This window comes from Antrostomus carolinensis, unplaced genomic scaffold (genome assembly GCF_000700745.2).
Source record: "Antrostomus carolinensis isolate BGI_N321 unplaced genomic scaffold, ASM70074v2 scaffold10173, whole genome shotgun sequence".
Taxonomy (NCBI): domain Eukaryota; kingdom Metazoa; phylum Chordata; class Aves; order Caprimulgiformes; family Caprimulgidae; genus Antrostomus; species Antrostomus carolinensis.
This window is the reverse complement of record NW_010305832.1, coordinates 1,159-18,598: the sequence shown is the minus strand read 5'-3', so window position 1 is coordinate 18,598 and position 17,440 is coordinate 1,159. Positions and strand designations below refer to the sequence as shown.

At 35.7% G+C, this 17,440-nt stretch overlaps 1 protein-coding gene across 1 annotated transcript; it reads left to right on the top strand.

Moving 5' to 3' along the window:
* Nucleotides 1-420: 420 nt before the first annotated feature.
* Nucleotides 421-16,582, top strand: LOC104518745 (N-acetyltransferase ESCO1; the record flags this gene model as incomplete). Its single annotated transcript, XM_010164899.1, has 7 exons — nt 421-526; nt 727-925; nt 1,490-2,840; nt 3,164-3,275; nt 4,647-4,710; nt 6,775-6,889; nt 16,451-16,582. Coding segments are annotated over exons 2-7 (1,971 nt in total), but the record flags the coding sequence as incomplete, so codon positions are not given.
* Nucleotides 16,583-17,440: the final 858 nt, after the last annotated feature.

The following is a 17,440-nucleotide window of genomic DNA, read 5'->3' as shown; positions in this document are numbered from 1 at the left end:
TATCTATGGATTTCTGTAGGAGCAGCCATAAAACTTAGTAGAGTCTAATGGATTTATTTACTGTTGCTGTGGGGCACAGGACTGACAGCAGGCCTTGTTGCAGGCTTTTTGCAGGCTATGAAAGAGAGCAGCATACTATTTTCTAGAAAAATGCAAACGTCTGAGAAACTTACTGTCAAATGGTACTATATCTGCCACCTTTCAAAAGGTAAAAGGGTAATGCTTGAGACAGCAAAATGCCAAACATTGTTGGATATGGAAATAAAATTTGTAGGTTGTTTGTTTTTTTTAATTGATTATCAAAGAAACTTTAAAGTTAAGCATTGTTTGAAGGGATGGAAGATGATGGGAATGGCAAATTCAGAGCCTGAGAAGGAAGTTGATAAAGTGCTTTCTGCATAAATATTTTATATTTTTCATAGGTGGCATGAAACGTCCTGTTTGTAAGCATATGCATAAGGAATGCTCTTGGCACACCTTGATGAGTTACTTTGGCCTAAACATCGATTGCCTCTTGTAAAAACCTGTAAGTAAAATAAATGTAATTTGATTTGAGATTTCTTTGATGATTTGCTTTCTGATCACAGCATGATCTGCCTCTAAAAGGAAAAGTGAAGAGCAGTTCCCTTATTTTGTAAAACGGGCAAATCTTTGGTTGTATTAACTGCCACTGCAACAAAAGTTGACAAAGGCACTAAAAGCTGAATCGATTATTGTGTTTTACAGAAATGGCAGCTCAGAAAAGGAAATCTATGTTAGTAGAGCCTTCTGCTAAACGCCCAAAGCTGGACAAGAACAGCAAACCGTCATTGGCAAAGAAGGAAAAAGAAGTGTCAGATACAAAACATGTCTCAAACAAGTCAAAGCCCAATCAGTGTGCAGCACAGGAGAAAACCGTACTCAAAACCTCTGCCAAGTCAAACAGGTCAGTGACAAAAAAAATAAATAATTGTTCTAGGTTATCTTCCTAGACTAAATTAGTGCAAAAATGGTCTAAGCAGAATGAGTTTGTGTTAAAGATACAGCTAAATACTTCAATAGTACTAGTGGAAGTTCAGCCTTAAATCATAAAGATCATGTCTGCTGCATGATCTTTCTCTGGAACTGTGTTAGTGTCTTGAAATCCAGAAAGACTTCCTCCAAAAGGTTTCTGAAGTGAAAATAAATCTCATACTGTATAAGCTAATGCTTCAGTTGAAAGACACAAGTGTCAGCAATTAAAAACTACTAGAGATGTTGAAAAGCATTCAACAAGGATTCATAGTTCAGTCTTGCCACTAAGTACTACACTTGAAGAGTAACCAGGTGGAAGTCAAGTCGTTTTAAAATTATTCTAGAGAAAATTCTACTAAAACTATTGAGGGTGTAAGGTCTAGTGTTTTAAGAAGGGAAAGGGAAAAAAGAGGTAGGGGTTAATAGGAATGAGAAGAGTCTTATGACAAGTTTTACTTTCTGGATGCTGAAAAAAATAATTCCATGACTATTTCAGTGACAACACCAATGAACCTGAACTAGGAACACGCATGACTACAAGATCATCAGGATTCAACTCAAATAATAAAACAATACCCGAGAAAAAGGTCCAACAGCAGCCTAAGTCTACAAAAAATAAGGAGGTATGCCAGAAAAAACCTGTGCAAGAAATTCCGAAGTCAAAATGCATAATTGTGCCAGACGAGCCGGTAATGAGGAGATCACAAAGGCTGCAGCAGTTAACACATGCAGCTGTACATGTACCAGCAAGATCCCTGCGCAACAGAGAAGTTAAAGAAAGAGCTTTGGAAGTTAAACAGAGTAACCAGACAAAAAGACATGCTCACAGTGTTGCAGCAAAAGTACTTAAATCTGCTGGAGAGAAAACGGAACAGAAAAACACAAAAATAAAGCCAAACAATACAAATGAGGATAAAGAAATACATGTGGAAGTGACCAGCTCTCTGAAAGAGAAAAAATGTAAAGCAGACAGTAAAAATGATAATTCAAACAGTTTTCAACATGACCTTCAAGGGTCATCATTATGTCCTGATGACAGTCTTGGGGAAGTTAAGAAAGGCCCTGCATCTCCTATTCCTAGCAACACAAAGAAAGTGGAAACAGATTCTCTTAAGCCAAATTCTAAGACGGTAACTAAGGAAAAGCAGCAAGTGCATCAGAACGTAAAAAACAGTACAAAACCAAAAAAGATTGCACAGCCATCTCTAAGTGAAACACATGTGCCTGATCAGCCAGAGAACGATGCGAAATCCAAAAGGGTAAGCATCCTTGAACTTTGTGAAGAAATTGCAGGTGAGATTGAGTCAGACACAGTAGAGGTGAAAAAAGATTCCCCTCATGCCGAGTGTAGAAAAACAGAAGAAAAGCATGCCGACGTCCAGCTTCAACAAAGTGAAATGCTTACTCAGAAAGAACCTACTCAGAGTACTCAATGCAAACGTTTTTTCCCTAGCAAAAAAGGAATGCCTGTCAAATGCACTCTGAATGGTAGAAATAACTCCTCAAACAAAAATTCTAAATGGACCAAAATTAAATTGCTGAAAGCTAGTAACGTGAAGCAAAGTAACTTAAATTCCGCAAATGCCCCCAAGCTTTCTTTGCTAAAAGATTACCCTGAAGTTTCAGAGACAAGTCAAATAGCTACAGAAGCAGAGCTTTCAAAGGCACGAGGCAAGCTGTCTGAGGATGAAAGTGCAACTTGTGTGCAGGAGAAATCAGATCATTCATCTGAAAGAACCGGAGCTAAAGAAGTGACATCAGAAATGAAACAACCCGCAAAGAGAGGTGCAGAAAATGGTTTGTTGCATAATTGTGCAAAACATTTATGTGAGCCACGACCAGATGAGGTAAGTCATTTTAATTATGGTTGCGTAGTGGGAGGGTGTTCTGAATCTGTTCTGTTTTTCTGGGAATGCCATGCTCAGAAAGTTTGTTTTAACAATGACTTTATTTTATGGTAACTTAAAATTTTCAAATGTATTGAAGATCCTTTACTGGTGGGTTGTCATAGATGGGATGATAGTAAGCTGGAAAATGAATCTGTTGCACCCTCCCAAGTTTTGTACTTGTAATACAAGATGTTAATGCTTAGTTAACTGAGTGATTTTAATAGGTTAGAGGCATTAAATAGTTCATTTTTTTTTAATTTACTGCTTTCTGTTTTGTTTAGACCTTTCGATTACGTTTGGAATCAAGTCCAGAAAGCTCTCCAGTAAAGTATGTTCCAGCTCCTAAACCACCAAAACAAGTAAAAAAAGAAGCTGCAGAAAGTGAACCTCAAGGTAACTAACTGTCCACTACTATTTTTTCTCTTCTTCTGACCAGTTATATGGGAAGCGTAAGTCTTCCTTTCAGAAGAATTTTTCACAGAATAAGGTACAATTGGCACAGAATTAAACTTCTGTGACTGGAATTCTTCACCAGGGTTTTCTTTCTGCGTCACACCTGTGGCCACTTTAGTAGCAGTCAGTGTCCTTTTATCTCTGGGCTGTGTAGTGGGAGAGAGAGGTGTCTGTTGTTCTACCCAGCTGTGCTTTTAGTGTGTCTTTGTGCTTTATGCATGAATATTTTAATGCTTTAATATGCTCCATTTGAGTAAAAGTGAAGTAAGAACTTTAAAAAAAAAAAGAACAACCAAACAGAAAAAAAACCCAATCAATTCCTTTCCTTTTCCATGTAATAAAGTAGTAAAACTTCAGTGTTTCAGTTGGGTTTGTCTCTAGAATTGGTTTCTCTTAAGGATTCTCTGTTGGTTACCACTTCCTCTGAATAAGTATCTGCATTTCTTCCTCCTAAATTGTTCTACTTGATCTTGATCAAATTATTAATTGAGTAATCACTCTCCTGTTTTTATTACATAGTCTTCATTTGTCAGCCTGTGAATGCAGTTTGTCTAATTTTAAGATGTGTGTGATGTGAATATTTTGACTCAAGTACATTTGCCTAAGAAATATTATTTATATGAAAGAAAATATATATAAGAAATATTATATATGTGACTGCCTAAGATCAGTCACATATCTCTTCGTTAACTTCTCTTTTGCTATTTCATCCTTTTGTTTTTGAGCTTTTGGTTTGAGTTTGTTTTGGTGGGTTGTTTTGTTTTGTTTTTTTTAATCTGAACCTGATTTTGAGTGCAGTGTTTAACTACTTAGCTCTACTAAATAGTCTTTTTTCCCTGCCACTGTAGATTATTTTTGAAGGGCAAAATACTCTACTTGTACTGTTAGAGAACCTAAAGAATATTTTTTCTTTCTTTTGCTGTTCTTGATTGTTTCTTTTCTTTAACTGTTATAGAACACACCTCGGATGGGGATGTCTTATACACTTATTCTAATCCTATGCATAGAGCTATTTATATGGGTGTCAGTAGAAACAGATTTAAACTCCTGTGTGGTTTCAATATTGGCTTTGTTAGCTACTGACAGAATGCTCTGCAGAACTGCTGCAGAAATGTAGAAGATTGCATATTTTTTTAAGTACTTGTGGAGAAACATCTGAATACTGCCTCAAGGTTGCATCTTTTTTTATTGGCCATGACCAGATTGCAACGTTGTCTTGAGTATGTTTTTCTAAATCACTATTTGTGTAGCTCAAATTTCCTTTGCGACTAAGAACTTTATAATGAAGTTATAATCTTTGATTAATTGTAGGTTTGGCACCCAAGCAGTTGACGCAAACTTCAGCTACAAATCAAACTTCTGAAACTGAGAACAGGTATGGTAATTTATACACTATGAAATTACAGTAATCTTCTGTAGAGTTATGAGAGGTTTTGTTATAAGACTAACTATTCTGTTGTCTCCCAGCCTCAACTTTCAGTTTCAGATAAGTGGCTTGCCTTTTATAAAAATAGACTTTCTTCTTACCCAGTTAATAAGGCATGTTTTTATTTTGTTAAGAAAATTATTAAGCCAGGTACATTTACTTTTAAAAGTAGAATTTAACAGACTTGGGAAGAGATTTATAATGGTCTCTTCCTCAAATCAGATGATAACCAGAGAGTATGGGCAGAGTTTACAACATGATTTTCACTTACTGAATTATTTCACTTATTTCAGAAAGAGTTTTCTAATCATTAAATTGTGAGAGTCTTGAATGTATGAAATCTTTTTAGGTGGGGAAGAGAAGATTTAATTTGGGATTGTTTTGTGATTGCTATGAAATGAAGGTGTCAGCTGCCATATAAAAAAAAATTATTCTTGTTCTTACTACTAATGGTTCAAATGTTGTAGTTTTTGAACAATTCTGACATTGTCTCTGGTTTTAGCCAATTACAAGCTAAAAGCAGTAATTTCTTCATACCTGATACCTTGAACAGCAACATAGTTGGCACATAATGGAGACAAGAAGAAATGATGCAGTTAATTTTTAGTACGTCTGTTTGAGGCCAGATTAACAATTCTGACTAACCAACCCTTTGGTACATATTGCAAAACTCTACTACTATGGAATTTCACAGAAAATGGGTGATAAGGTAGATGTAAAACTAGTTAAATGAATATTTTTAGATTTTTCTCAATAAATATTACAATAACTTTGATTTTAAAATATTTTTATTCTCAACTGCCAAACAGCTTTATGGTGTCTATTATTAACTTTCTTAGCTCAACAAGGCCTTTACTATTATTTACTATTATTTTTCTTGTGAGAACTTTCTTACGCTGCTTTGCATTTGCTGTCCAAGATTTAAGCCATCGTTCTTTCTGTGGTACTCATGCCATAACATAGAGTAATGTGCATATCTACAGTGTAGCTCTCGTTAGGGCTTTGTGAGAAAAGCTTGCAGAGGTAAAAGGCAAACCTTGAAGTAGCTGCTTAACGCAAATTTTGGGACACAGGACAGGAATGAAAAAATTAGCTCTGCTTTAGCACAAAAAATGGTATTTTGAAATATCTGGCAAGAGTTTTTCTTTCTGAAGAAGCTCACTGAATTAACCTGCTACATGTACTACAGCAGCTGCTGCAATTATGTATTTGGCCCTAAATCCTTCGTTTGCTCAGAAGCAGAAAATACATAAATACCTTGCTGAAGTACGATTATTTCTGTGTGAGTTTTGCTTTGGTGATCTCCACAAGTTTTATTCAAAACTGGAATTAATGTTATTTTTTCTACTGAATATAGTAGCAAGTTTATGGAATAACTTTGTGTTGATGTACTATAGTACTTTCCAGTGTTTCTTTCAGTCGTGACAAGGGGAAGCTTAAACAGAGTGGGAGAGATTCTGGTGATATCCATCCATTTATTCCTCAGGTCCACTTCTCCCTCCCTTCACTGCCAGCCATCAGAAGAGAATAAGTTTCATTTGGAGAGATACATGACATCTGTTATATATTGACCACTTACATCTGTGGGAATATTTACATGGTCTGCTTCAGCAGCCTGATGTATGATACCTAAAACTAGAAACCTAAACCTTATGTAGGAAATACATAGCATTAGGCACCATCAGTCATGCTCTGAAAATGCCTCAGTTAAGTGTGTTAATGGTTGTGACTAACCTACCCCACTTGAGTATAAATTTTGATTTTTTTTTTTTTTTTTTTAAAGAAAATTCTTGTAATTAGGCTAGTCACAAACTGTATTTTTGGTTAATCCTTTTCTTTCCTTATTTTTTCCATTTGAATTACAAATTAAAATACATAGGCCTGTGTTTTGAGTAATTAACCTGGATTTGCATCTCATTAAAGTTTGGTTATACTAATCACAACGGCTTTGAGTATCTAGGATGACATGTATAAGCAGTCCCTTTTTAACATGAAATATATTTATATTTCAAGGGTTCCATTGTCAAATCCTTCATTAGCATCAAAATGCAATAACTTCCTACCATCTGAGGAACATATTCAGAAGCTAAAAGAAGCAGGAAAAGATGATGATAAGCAGCTGATCATAGTAAGTAATACCTTTTTAGTGAGACTTACAACTTCTCAAAGAAATTATTTTTCAATTTGCAGTCCTGTGTTTTTGTGAACTTGTCTAAAATTATTACTTTTAGATACTATTATTGCCATTATTAATGATTTGTGGAAGTAGAGCCTGTACTAGGTTGTAATTCAGAATTAGTGAAAAAAATGGTGGCAGGCTTAAAATGTTTAAAGCTTCTTGTTAAAACAAATTTCTGTGTTTTTTAATAGAATGGCTGTTCAGTAAAAATACAGTTGTTTTAGGGAGAATGAACTTGCCTTTACTTATGTGCAAAATCTCAGGTTGTTAAAATTTCAGAATTATAGAGGAAGGTGCATCTGGCAGATTGTGTGCAGAATTAATATCAACAGATTTATTCCTGCATCATTCAAATGTCCATTGTTTGAGACAAACTTAAAGATTTTCCATTTTCACCATAATATTTAAGCAGCAATACTAGTTTGGTTAGTTGTTCTTACCCTTATTTGATATTAGCTACCAAATGCAGGTATCTCTCTTAAAACAAGAAAATGCAAAATAAGAAGGAAGAGAGTGAGGCACAGCTATTTTTCTGTCTTGTAGAATCATACAATTTGATAATGAAAGAACTGGAGTTTTTTGTTGTGTTTTGTTTTGTATTTTTAATAACCCATATATCAGACAATCCTTAGGAGATGAAAGGCTGGAGCTGGGAAGCTACAGAAGGAGAGGAACCCAGGTCATTAGGAAGGACGACTCTGTAGTAAACTTCTTACAAAGTTATCCCTCTCACGTATAACTGCTGGTCTTGTTAAATTGCAGTCTTTCCATGTAATACATGGATTTATACACATGAAAGTATTGACTAAAATGGAACCAGGTGAATTCTGAACCACTCTCTTGTATCCATAGTGAAATATTTTAAAATCAGAGCTTGAGAACGAAATTGATAAACATATTCTTGATCTGCCTGAAGTGATAGAAATCTGGGCACTTGAATGTCTAGTCACAAGACGATAAATGAACTGTATCTAACATCTACAAAGTATTTCAGCTGTTGCTTCTCTGAAACTCGTTTTACTAACAGAGTTAAAATGCATGATTGAGTATCTTAACTACATTAAAAGGACTATAAGAATATTCCTTTTCATTTCAGTAAAGCTAACTTAATTTTTGCTCATACAGTAGCAGAACTTGACTGAAGAGTTGCTAGGGTCTTTGACAAGAAGAAATAAATAACTTCCTGGTCAGCCTTACTGAAGGGAAGTTGCGTAGCTCTCCTCTACAGTATTCATACAAAGAGATTTTTTGCACCTTATTGACTATGCTGGTAGTATTCTTGTTTTCAGCCCAAATCAGGCAAGTAGCATTTTTTTCCCTAGGTATTCACCAGTAAAAGTTTAAAGTTCTTTACCTAGCAAAATTTTAGAATATAAAGAATTGGTCATCAATGGTCCTTTCACACTGGGGAAACTGGGAGAGACCTAGCTTCTTGTTTTCTGTGTGTATTTCTGGAAAATACAAGTGAGCACTGTATTTAATTTTTAAATGTGACAGTAACAGCTTCATAATATCTAATATGTTTCAGCACTTCATACAAATCTAATTGGTTTTGATTCCACTGAGTTCAGAGTAGGCTTTTTATTGACTGAACCAGGCATTTTGGTAGTGCCTGTAGTTCACTTTACCAAGAAAGCATTAGGTACGGTATTGCTCTGTTATTCTTTTACCTGGGGGAAAAACTGCTTTTAGCATTGGCAAAACATATAGAAGAACCCAAATATTTGTTAAGGCATTTTGTAAAATACTATCCTTGACATTAGTTACTGTGGAGATGCGATGTGGTTATGTCTAGAATAGTTCACACTAGCATCTGGAAGGGAAAAATCACTAAATTGACTTGAAGTACCAGACTTTGCTTGTACAAATACATGAAAGATTTAGGATTAAATGCATGTAATAAAATAAGGTACACTTTGTAATTAATAGTATTGTTTGCAAAACCATGATGAATTTCTTAAATTTTGATTATGAATGGCTGGAATTTTATTTTATTTTATTTTTAGTGTTTTCAAGTGTTTATTTTATTTTAGTGTTTTAGTGTTTTTATGTGCTTCTGTAACAATCCTCTGAGAACAGGGAAAAGATTCATTTGGTTTAAAAGTTGTTCAGGTTGAAATTTCTCCCATACAGAGAACAGTCTTACTACCCGCAGCCAAATCGCTTAGATTAGCGTTTATAGTGTCTGTAAAAACCTTTATAGTTCATAGCTATAAATAATATTTATTTCAAATTTCTGGTGCGTTGTTTTAAGAGAAGCAGTTTTATTGTTCTTTACCTTGAGCAAAGTTGGGAAGCCATGCTTTTATTCTTAGCAAGGAACATTTAACTTGCAGTTTGTTACACTTTTAAAAAATATTAAATGCCTGAAAGGTACAGTTTTGGGCTCTCTACTGTCAGATCTGATTCTTGTGGAGAGTCCATCTTAACATATGGACAGAACCCTTTTTTTTTTTTTATATATTTTTTTTTTATTTACCGAAGGGGTTAAAAAACCCCACTAGCTGGCCTTAGTTTGACTCGCCACATCATACACTGTATGTGTTTTGCTGGTTTTTTGCTATTGAATTTTCCTAGTCTTTTGTATTTAAGCTTGTCCTTTTAATTGTCTTTACAGTATCTGGGATGTTACAATATTGTCTGTGTTTTCTAACCTTTTCATTTCCTGAGCTATGTTTAGAGAGGTGTTATGGTAAAACTAGTCTATTTTCCACAATACACTTTTTTTTTTTAATTTAGATTTTTCTTACCCGCCTTCTTTCATAGAATTGCTGTAATGAATCGATTATTTTTCTATTTTTCTTAAGGAATAAAGTCTTTAACAAGCCTTAAGACTATTGGACTGTGAGAGAAGTAAAAAAATACAACTTTATGTTTGTAGAAGAAATATTAAGTAGCTGTACTTGCACCATTCTCTCCCCTGGTGCACATCATCTCGTTATCTGAGCAGCTTTCAAACATAAAATTATCTTCATTTTGTAGAGGTACAACTAAGATCAGATTTGCTTGCTTGATTACATGTGTTAAAAAGCAAATCTCTTCAAAGCTGAAAACAGCAAGGGATCTAATGCTGCAACAAACTTCATAAAACAAGCAGTGACAGGAAACAGTGGTGTTCAAAGTAGTGTGCAAAGATCTAGGTTCAGACCTTGGAAAGTATGATCTATTTTTCTGGAGGAAAGAAATTAAGATTGAGGCTAAAAATACATTATGTTCCAAAGCTATGACTTGGTGTTTAGAGAATTAGTCTGTTCTGAATATTTGTGAACTGTACCCCCTTACACTTCATTTAAATATTCAGTTGATAGGTTGACAGGTTACATGAAGCTTCATATTGGAAGTTTTATAGGTTAATCCACTAAAATTGTGGGGGTTTTTTACTTTCCAAGTACTTGAATCTAATGTGCAAATATGAGAACTTGAATATGAAATCATCTGTTCCTTTAACTTCTGAAATGGAAAGAAACACAAATATGCAAAGCATATGTTTTCAATTTTTATAAAATGAGATATGCTTTACATCCAAGATGAGGAAAGTCAGTTGTTTGCTTCTTGTAAAAATTCTACTTGCCTGCTAAGTCTAGGACAAAATTTTGACCATAAGAATAGGAACTGATAAAAGCATTAATGCTACAAAGAAAGGTTTTAAATAATGACCTATGAGATACAGGGATACTTCTCCGTATTATGCCACTAAGGAGACGTGTTCCTTTGAAAATGAAGCTAGTCTTTTGAAAATGATACTCATCAATTTTAGGAAAGAATGTGTAAAAAAAATGAACAGCGAAAACAAGTCACTGAAGTGATAAAACCATAGTATAGAGTTACAGAGACTTTTCTGCCTTTCTAGAGATCTGAGTTGATGCCTGGATGCAAGGAAACATGATTAAATGTAGATGATGTGTATAAGTATCAGCAAATGCATGGATCAGGATTGCTTGATGGAAGTTGCTTTTGATTCTGAGGTTTGACTTGGTGCTATACATGGAAGTGATGTGCAGGCTAATTCAGTTAACACATTTGTATATCATACTTGAGTTTTTCCTTACACATATTTTGGTTAAACTTGAACATAGTTTCCTGTTTGACTGAAAGAGGTAATATGTGAAAGAAATATATTGATGTAAGCTGAAAACACGATCCTCAGTGAAAATAATAAGTGTAAAAGTGATCTCTTATGAGCGTGAAGGAAGTTGTGTAACAGTCGTTTAAAGTTGCTGTTTTGTTCCTTAAACTGGCATAGTCCAGTTGTCAGTTTCTCTTGAAGAATCAGAGAATGGCTTTTGGGCAATGTTTTGTTGCTCACATTAGTTAGTACTGCCTCTTTTCTTTCCTGTAATCCCAGTCAAAAGGAGGCAGCAGTGACTGCCTAAGTGACTGGGGAGGGAGTTTGGTAGCTGAGAGCAGTAGCTCCTCCTTTCTTCCCACACAAATTGTACCCTTGGGGACAGCTGTGCTCTTAGGGAGGCAGTAATGGCCATCCTTTCTTATTGCCACTCCTTCCCATTTCTCCTTCACTGCAGGAACCCAGCTTTCTCTAGCAAATTCAGGTGGGTTGTGTTGGGTGTCCTTTGTCTGGAGAGTGAGAATGTTTTGTAAGGTTAGCTGGGCACCTAGTAGAGGAATTCAAGCACCAGGGCTGCTGTTGTGGGTTAACTCTGACAGGCAGCTAAGCACTCTGCAGCTGCTTGCTCACTGTCCCCAAGTAGGATGGGGGAGAAGACTCATGGATTGAGATACGGACAGTTTAATAGGCAAAGCAAAACAGGGAATCCATTCACTGCTTCCTGTGGGCAGGCAGGTGTTCAGCCACCTGCAGAGAAGCAGGGCTCCATCATGTGTCACAGTTGAGAAGACAAATGCCGTAACTCCAAATGTCCCCCTACTTCCTCCCTCTTTCCTTCGTTTTTTGTCATTCAGCATGATGCCATATGGTGTAGGATACCCCTCTGGTCAGTTGGGGTCAGCTGTCCCAGCTCTGTCCCCTCCCAACTTCTTGTGCACCCCCAGCTGACTCGCTGCACAGCAGTGTGAGGAACAGAAGAGGCCTTGACGCTGTGTAAGCACTGCTCAGCAATAGCTAAAACATCTCTAGGTTATCAACGCTGTTTTGGTCACAAATCTAAAACGTAGCCCCATATCAGCTGCTCTGAAGGAAATTAACCTTACCCCAGCCAAAACCAGTACACACTGGAACACTCTGATATACTTGAATTATGTTTTCCTGTGGGTTGGGAACGAATTAATTGTCCATTGTAAATATCAGACAGATTTGGTTTTTAACTTTGTGGTTTTTTCATGCTGATTTAGCTAATGACCAGTGAGGACATCATTTCATGGTGGATAATGACCCTCCATTTTCATTTTTCAAAAATGTTAAATAAAATCAGATACTTCACAGTTCTGAAAGTTTTAAGTTGATTTATATCTTTTGGCTAAAATAGCTTTTCAGAAAGGTGGGTGCTGGTGATGGGGTTTTTTGGATGGTTGGGTTTTTTTGTGATTTGTTGTTAAATTCCACAGTCTTCATTTTGAAGTGAAACTTGTTTCTGAGTTGGGCCATGTCTTCTGATCCTCCTGGTCAGCAAGGGGATCTACCCATCAGCTCCAGTCTTGAATGCATCTGTCGCTGAAATAGCATTCTTTGACCTTTTCATTTTCTGTGAAGAGCCCAAAAATCTGTGCTGTTCCTTCCTGCTCTTGTATTTCCCTTCCAGCCTACCTGTTTCTGTGGCTGGGGTTTACTCTTTGTTCTGTGAAAAGACTAGAGGAAAAAATAATCTTCCTCTGACTAACACTAGGTAATCAAGAAAGAGGTGACCTAATCTGAAGAGAGGGGAAAAAAAAGAAAAAAAAAGGCCCCTTTTCATCTCCTACAGAGGCACCAAATGCCTTTTTTGCTTGCAGGGCTCCTTATTCTACATATGGAGGATCAACAGACATGCACCTTCTCAAAGAAGATGTTGGTAAGACTTTTCTTTCTGTCTTAACACAGAATTAAGAAACCCTTCTGGAGATTCAGACAACAGTGTCGCAATGTTCAGTTACAGTTAGCTTTGAAGCAGTGGATCTCGTATATCCTGTGTTTATATTGATGAAGATTACATGAGATGTCAGGAATGGTTAATTGCCACCTTCACATGCAGAATTTGCTTAGGAAATAAAAGTGTCCTTGCTCTTTATTGTTACTGTTTAGAAAATGGAGTTTTAAAGAGAGTAACACATTTTTCTGCCTGCAGCCCTACATTTTCTTAATTATTGCCGTGAAAAACATTTCTCTTAAATTCAGAAAGTCAGACTGCTTACATTTTTTTTCCAGTTTATTCTCCAGTATCTGATGTTTGCTGAGAAGCCCTACACTCCCCAAAATCCCCGTTTTCAGTTTTTATTTACTCTCATATGTGGTGCATAAGGTGGTTTTGGTTTTGTTTTGGTTTTTTGTTCTTCCCTCCCCATTAGGAAGGACTGTCAACCTTTAGTGCAGTCTTACTGTTTGGGGGCACTTTTTCCCTCCTGATGCTTGTCCTTTCCACTTCTGCTTATGTAATGACATCAGGTTAAAAATAGTCAGATTTTGGAGATGTTTTGTTAAACTACAAAAACGCATTCTTCATAATTCCTGACTTTATTTTGCATGTCCTATGTTGGTTTTTTGTTGTTGTTGTTGTCTGCATTGGATTTACAAATCTGCTTTTTTTCTTTTTTTTTCTTTTTTTGTCTGAAGCATTGCGTCCTGTGATGTGGCTTTGAAGTAGTGCTTTGGTTACACAAAAAGGCTATCTTCTTTACCACCCTCAGGATACTGTGAAGTATTTGCTAAAAGTATATTCAGCATTTGTTAGGGCTACAAATTCAGAAGGTTCATTTAGATACTACAGTGTGTTTTTTCTGATTTTCGTATAACAGAGTTTTAACATTAATCTTTGTGTGTAGCCAATTGATACAGCTGAATGCCTGTAAAAATGGTAATATCAGTGATATCCTTAACCGCCCCCCCCCCCCCCAAAAAAAGCAAACAAAAAATACTGCCAAAAACCCAAACCCACTGATACCAGCAGCATCCAAGAAAGTCAACCTGTAAAATACAATGTCGCTCTACTATTCCAGGGAAATAATCTGTTCGTGGACACTTGCAGAACAGCGTATGTATTTACAGGGCAAGATGGGATGAGCTAAGGAGCCTGACCACTGAGGGTATCCTTGCCTTAGATTTTTTCTATGACTTCCTATGTAGATAGGCTGCTTTTTTAGGCTTGAGATTTTTGGTAGTAAACTAATAGATATTTTATCTTAAATACCTTTAGCTTCTTCATCATTTGAACATAAATTGTTTCATGAGACTTACTGCAGTACTGATATGTGCTAAATATTTTAAGAGTTGCCTTGCCTTATGTAGCTGATTTTCTAATTTATATGGCTTATTTTTTTAAAGTATATTCCAGGCATAAAGTAGACTTCCTCTTTACCTATCCTACCCTAGATATAGGGGATATGTTCTCAGTCTTCAACATAGGAATTACTAAGTTGGGTTCAATTGGTTCATCTTAAGTTCATGGGCATATATCATCCTTTGCTGAACTGCCTTTTTTCATCTTCCACGCATAAACCCTTGAAATGCAGTATATTTTGGTGGCCAGATGGTTACCTTGTTTTGAAGTCTGTTATTCTATTCTTTAAAGGAAGTCTGCAGGTAAAACAAAATGTGTTGGATTCAGATTCAGTTTTTACACCTTTTAGAAACCTCATCTTATTCTGACTTTGGAAATCTAACTTCAGGATTCATCTTTCCTTTTTCCTTCAGAAAATTAGTGTACTGTTTCTCCTTCTGCATACAGTATGAATGTATAAATTGACATACTATTAGAGCAATGACTTCTCAGATTTGGCTTCTTTCTTTTGGCTGAGTTCTGTAAATGTGCTCTTAAAGAGGAGTTCACCTCTGAGTTTGCCTGGCTGCTGGTTGTGCCTTTAGTCTCTTCTTGGGAAGAAACTGATACTGACATTTTAGATTTCACTAATGACTGCTTAGAATAAGTTGCTGTTGTGTGGAGAACTGAGCTGTCTTCTAGCTCTTAGATGTACTTAGACGTATCTTTGAAGATGGAGTAAGAAATTATTTGTAAACACTTTTGCTGTGTTGCAAAATGCTTTCTTCTGTGAAGTAGGCTTTTTTACTATGAATATTTTCAGCTCTCAGAAAACAAAATTAAGTTCAGGTAATCTGTTTTCTTGCAAATTGTGCACACAGATCAATTTCCTTTAAATAACACCCTCAAGTCGTCCTCTGTATAAAGTATACTAGATTTTATACTTTAAAGTATAAAATAACTTTTTCTTTCTCTATGACTTGTGATATATGTTAAAATAGATTAAAAAGGACATTTATTGCTGTTTAAATACATTCAATTTCCAAATGTAGTTAAAGAAAAAAAAATAATGTATTTGAGCATTAAGCAATTACTTAAAACATGCCATTTTGGCTAAAGACTTCAATCTAACTGGTATTCCTTTGCTCTTTGCAAAAGACGTATCCTACATCTGACACTTCACTCTCTATTGGGTACTGAATCCTTAATCTGAGTATACTTCCAAATTAATAACACTTTTAATGAATAAATAGCAAAGCAATAGGTACTGAGTAGTACCCTGAATTTGGTAATGGTTGGTTATGCTTTAGGAGGATAACCAAAAGGGTCATGACTCAAATGGTATGATCTTCTGTTTGTGTTGTAGCTGCCATCCAGTGTCTAAAAAGTAAAAGTTATGAACCCTGTGCAATTAAGACAGCATGTCAAACATCATAGTTAGCTGTTTTCAATTAAGAGTTAAGACGTAAGTTCTGAGAGTATGTTAAATGAGGCTTTTAATCAATGAAGAGAGGGATAAAGAGCAATAATGTTCTTTGATTGCCTTGAAATACTTGATTTTGGTAAAAACCTAAAAAGTAGTATCAGCTATTGCAGATGTATTACTGAACTTAACGGTTATTTCTGTAACTTTTGGGTTTTTTTATAATATTCTTCCAAATATTCAGGAAAATGTCTCACCTTTGGCCCACCTCAAAGGAACTCGCAACCAAAAGACAGGCAGCAGCAGAACTGTAGGGAAAACTAAATAATGTGGGGCTGGATGTGGGAGTTTTCTTTGTGGAAGATGATTATATTTACTGCAAATAGGGTAACAAAGGAAGAATTCTCTGTTCATTGTATTTCATAAAATACAAGTAACTTGTTCAAAAGTAGTGGGAAGGGACCTAGTTTTAATGTTGGGTAGAGTTTGCTGTGTGATTGAAGCCTGTGACTTTTGAGGCTGTGGGGGTTTTTGAAAGATGGTATTCTAAATTCTGTATTTGTTTTCTCCTGGTTTACTCCATTTTAGCCTCTCTGTTGAGCTTCCAGAAGATAAGTTAGAAAAGGCATGTCTGATCAGCTGAAAATTCTGTTGAGCTGTATTTACTGTGCTTGCAATTGACAAATACCCTTTCTTTTTTTTTTTCTTTTTTTTTACTAGGATGCAGGACAGAAGAGGTTTGGTGCTATTTCCTGTAATATTTGTGGAATGCTTTACACTGCGTCAAATCCAGAGGATGAGACCCAACATCTGCTCTTTCATAACCAGTTCATAAGTGCTGTAAAATATGTGGTAAGAAACCTTATCTTCTTAAAGACATAAGCATTATCTTTTATTTGCTGTGTACTAGTTACAATTCGTATTACATTAAGTTGTGTTTTAATAGATTAGTGTGGCAGTAGGCCAGAAGTAATCCACTTTGGGAAATAAGTGTTTTTAAGAGCCATGGTAGACAGGTTATATGTAAAGTGTAACTGTATTTAGTAGGATAGTGGTGTGTCATTGCCATTGTATTCTTTCTGTTACAACTCCTTAATCTTGGGGAGGGTCAGGGGGGTGATAGGAAGACAAAGGAATGTCACTATTCTGAAAATGCTAAATACAGGTTTCAGTACAACTGGTGTTAGCAGTGGTTGGCTTAATAGTCAGATAAAGAGCTGATTGTACTGTTTTTGTAACTGTGTAATCTTAGATGACATCTAAATTACTTTTTCTTAATTATGTGTAATTTGAAGAGAGATTGCCTAGGAATTCAGCTGATACAACTTTATAGTATATTGAAACTTCACTGAATTTATAGTGTGATTGTAGTCTTTAAATATAAAGTCCAAAGTATTATTCCATAACTTCATTGTATGTGTGGTATCTGAGTCTCTCTCTCATATTAAAGCTCAGATTTGAAAAAGTTTGTACAATTTAAAGTGTATTGTAAAATCAGCTACTTCACACTAGCTGATGTTACAAGACTTGCAGGAAATATCTGTTCACATGTCTGAAATCCAGAATAGAATCCACAAAGTCTATTTTGTCACACATGTTACCTTCAGTACTCTACACTCGAGTAGATAAGACCTCCAGGATAACTGAACTGAGGCCACCAATTTGTGTCATGTAGGTACCAAATGGCTGTTGGGCTACTCTTAAATCTCA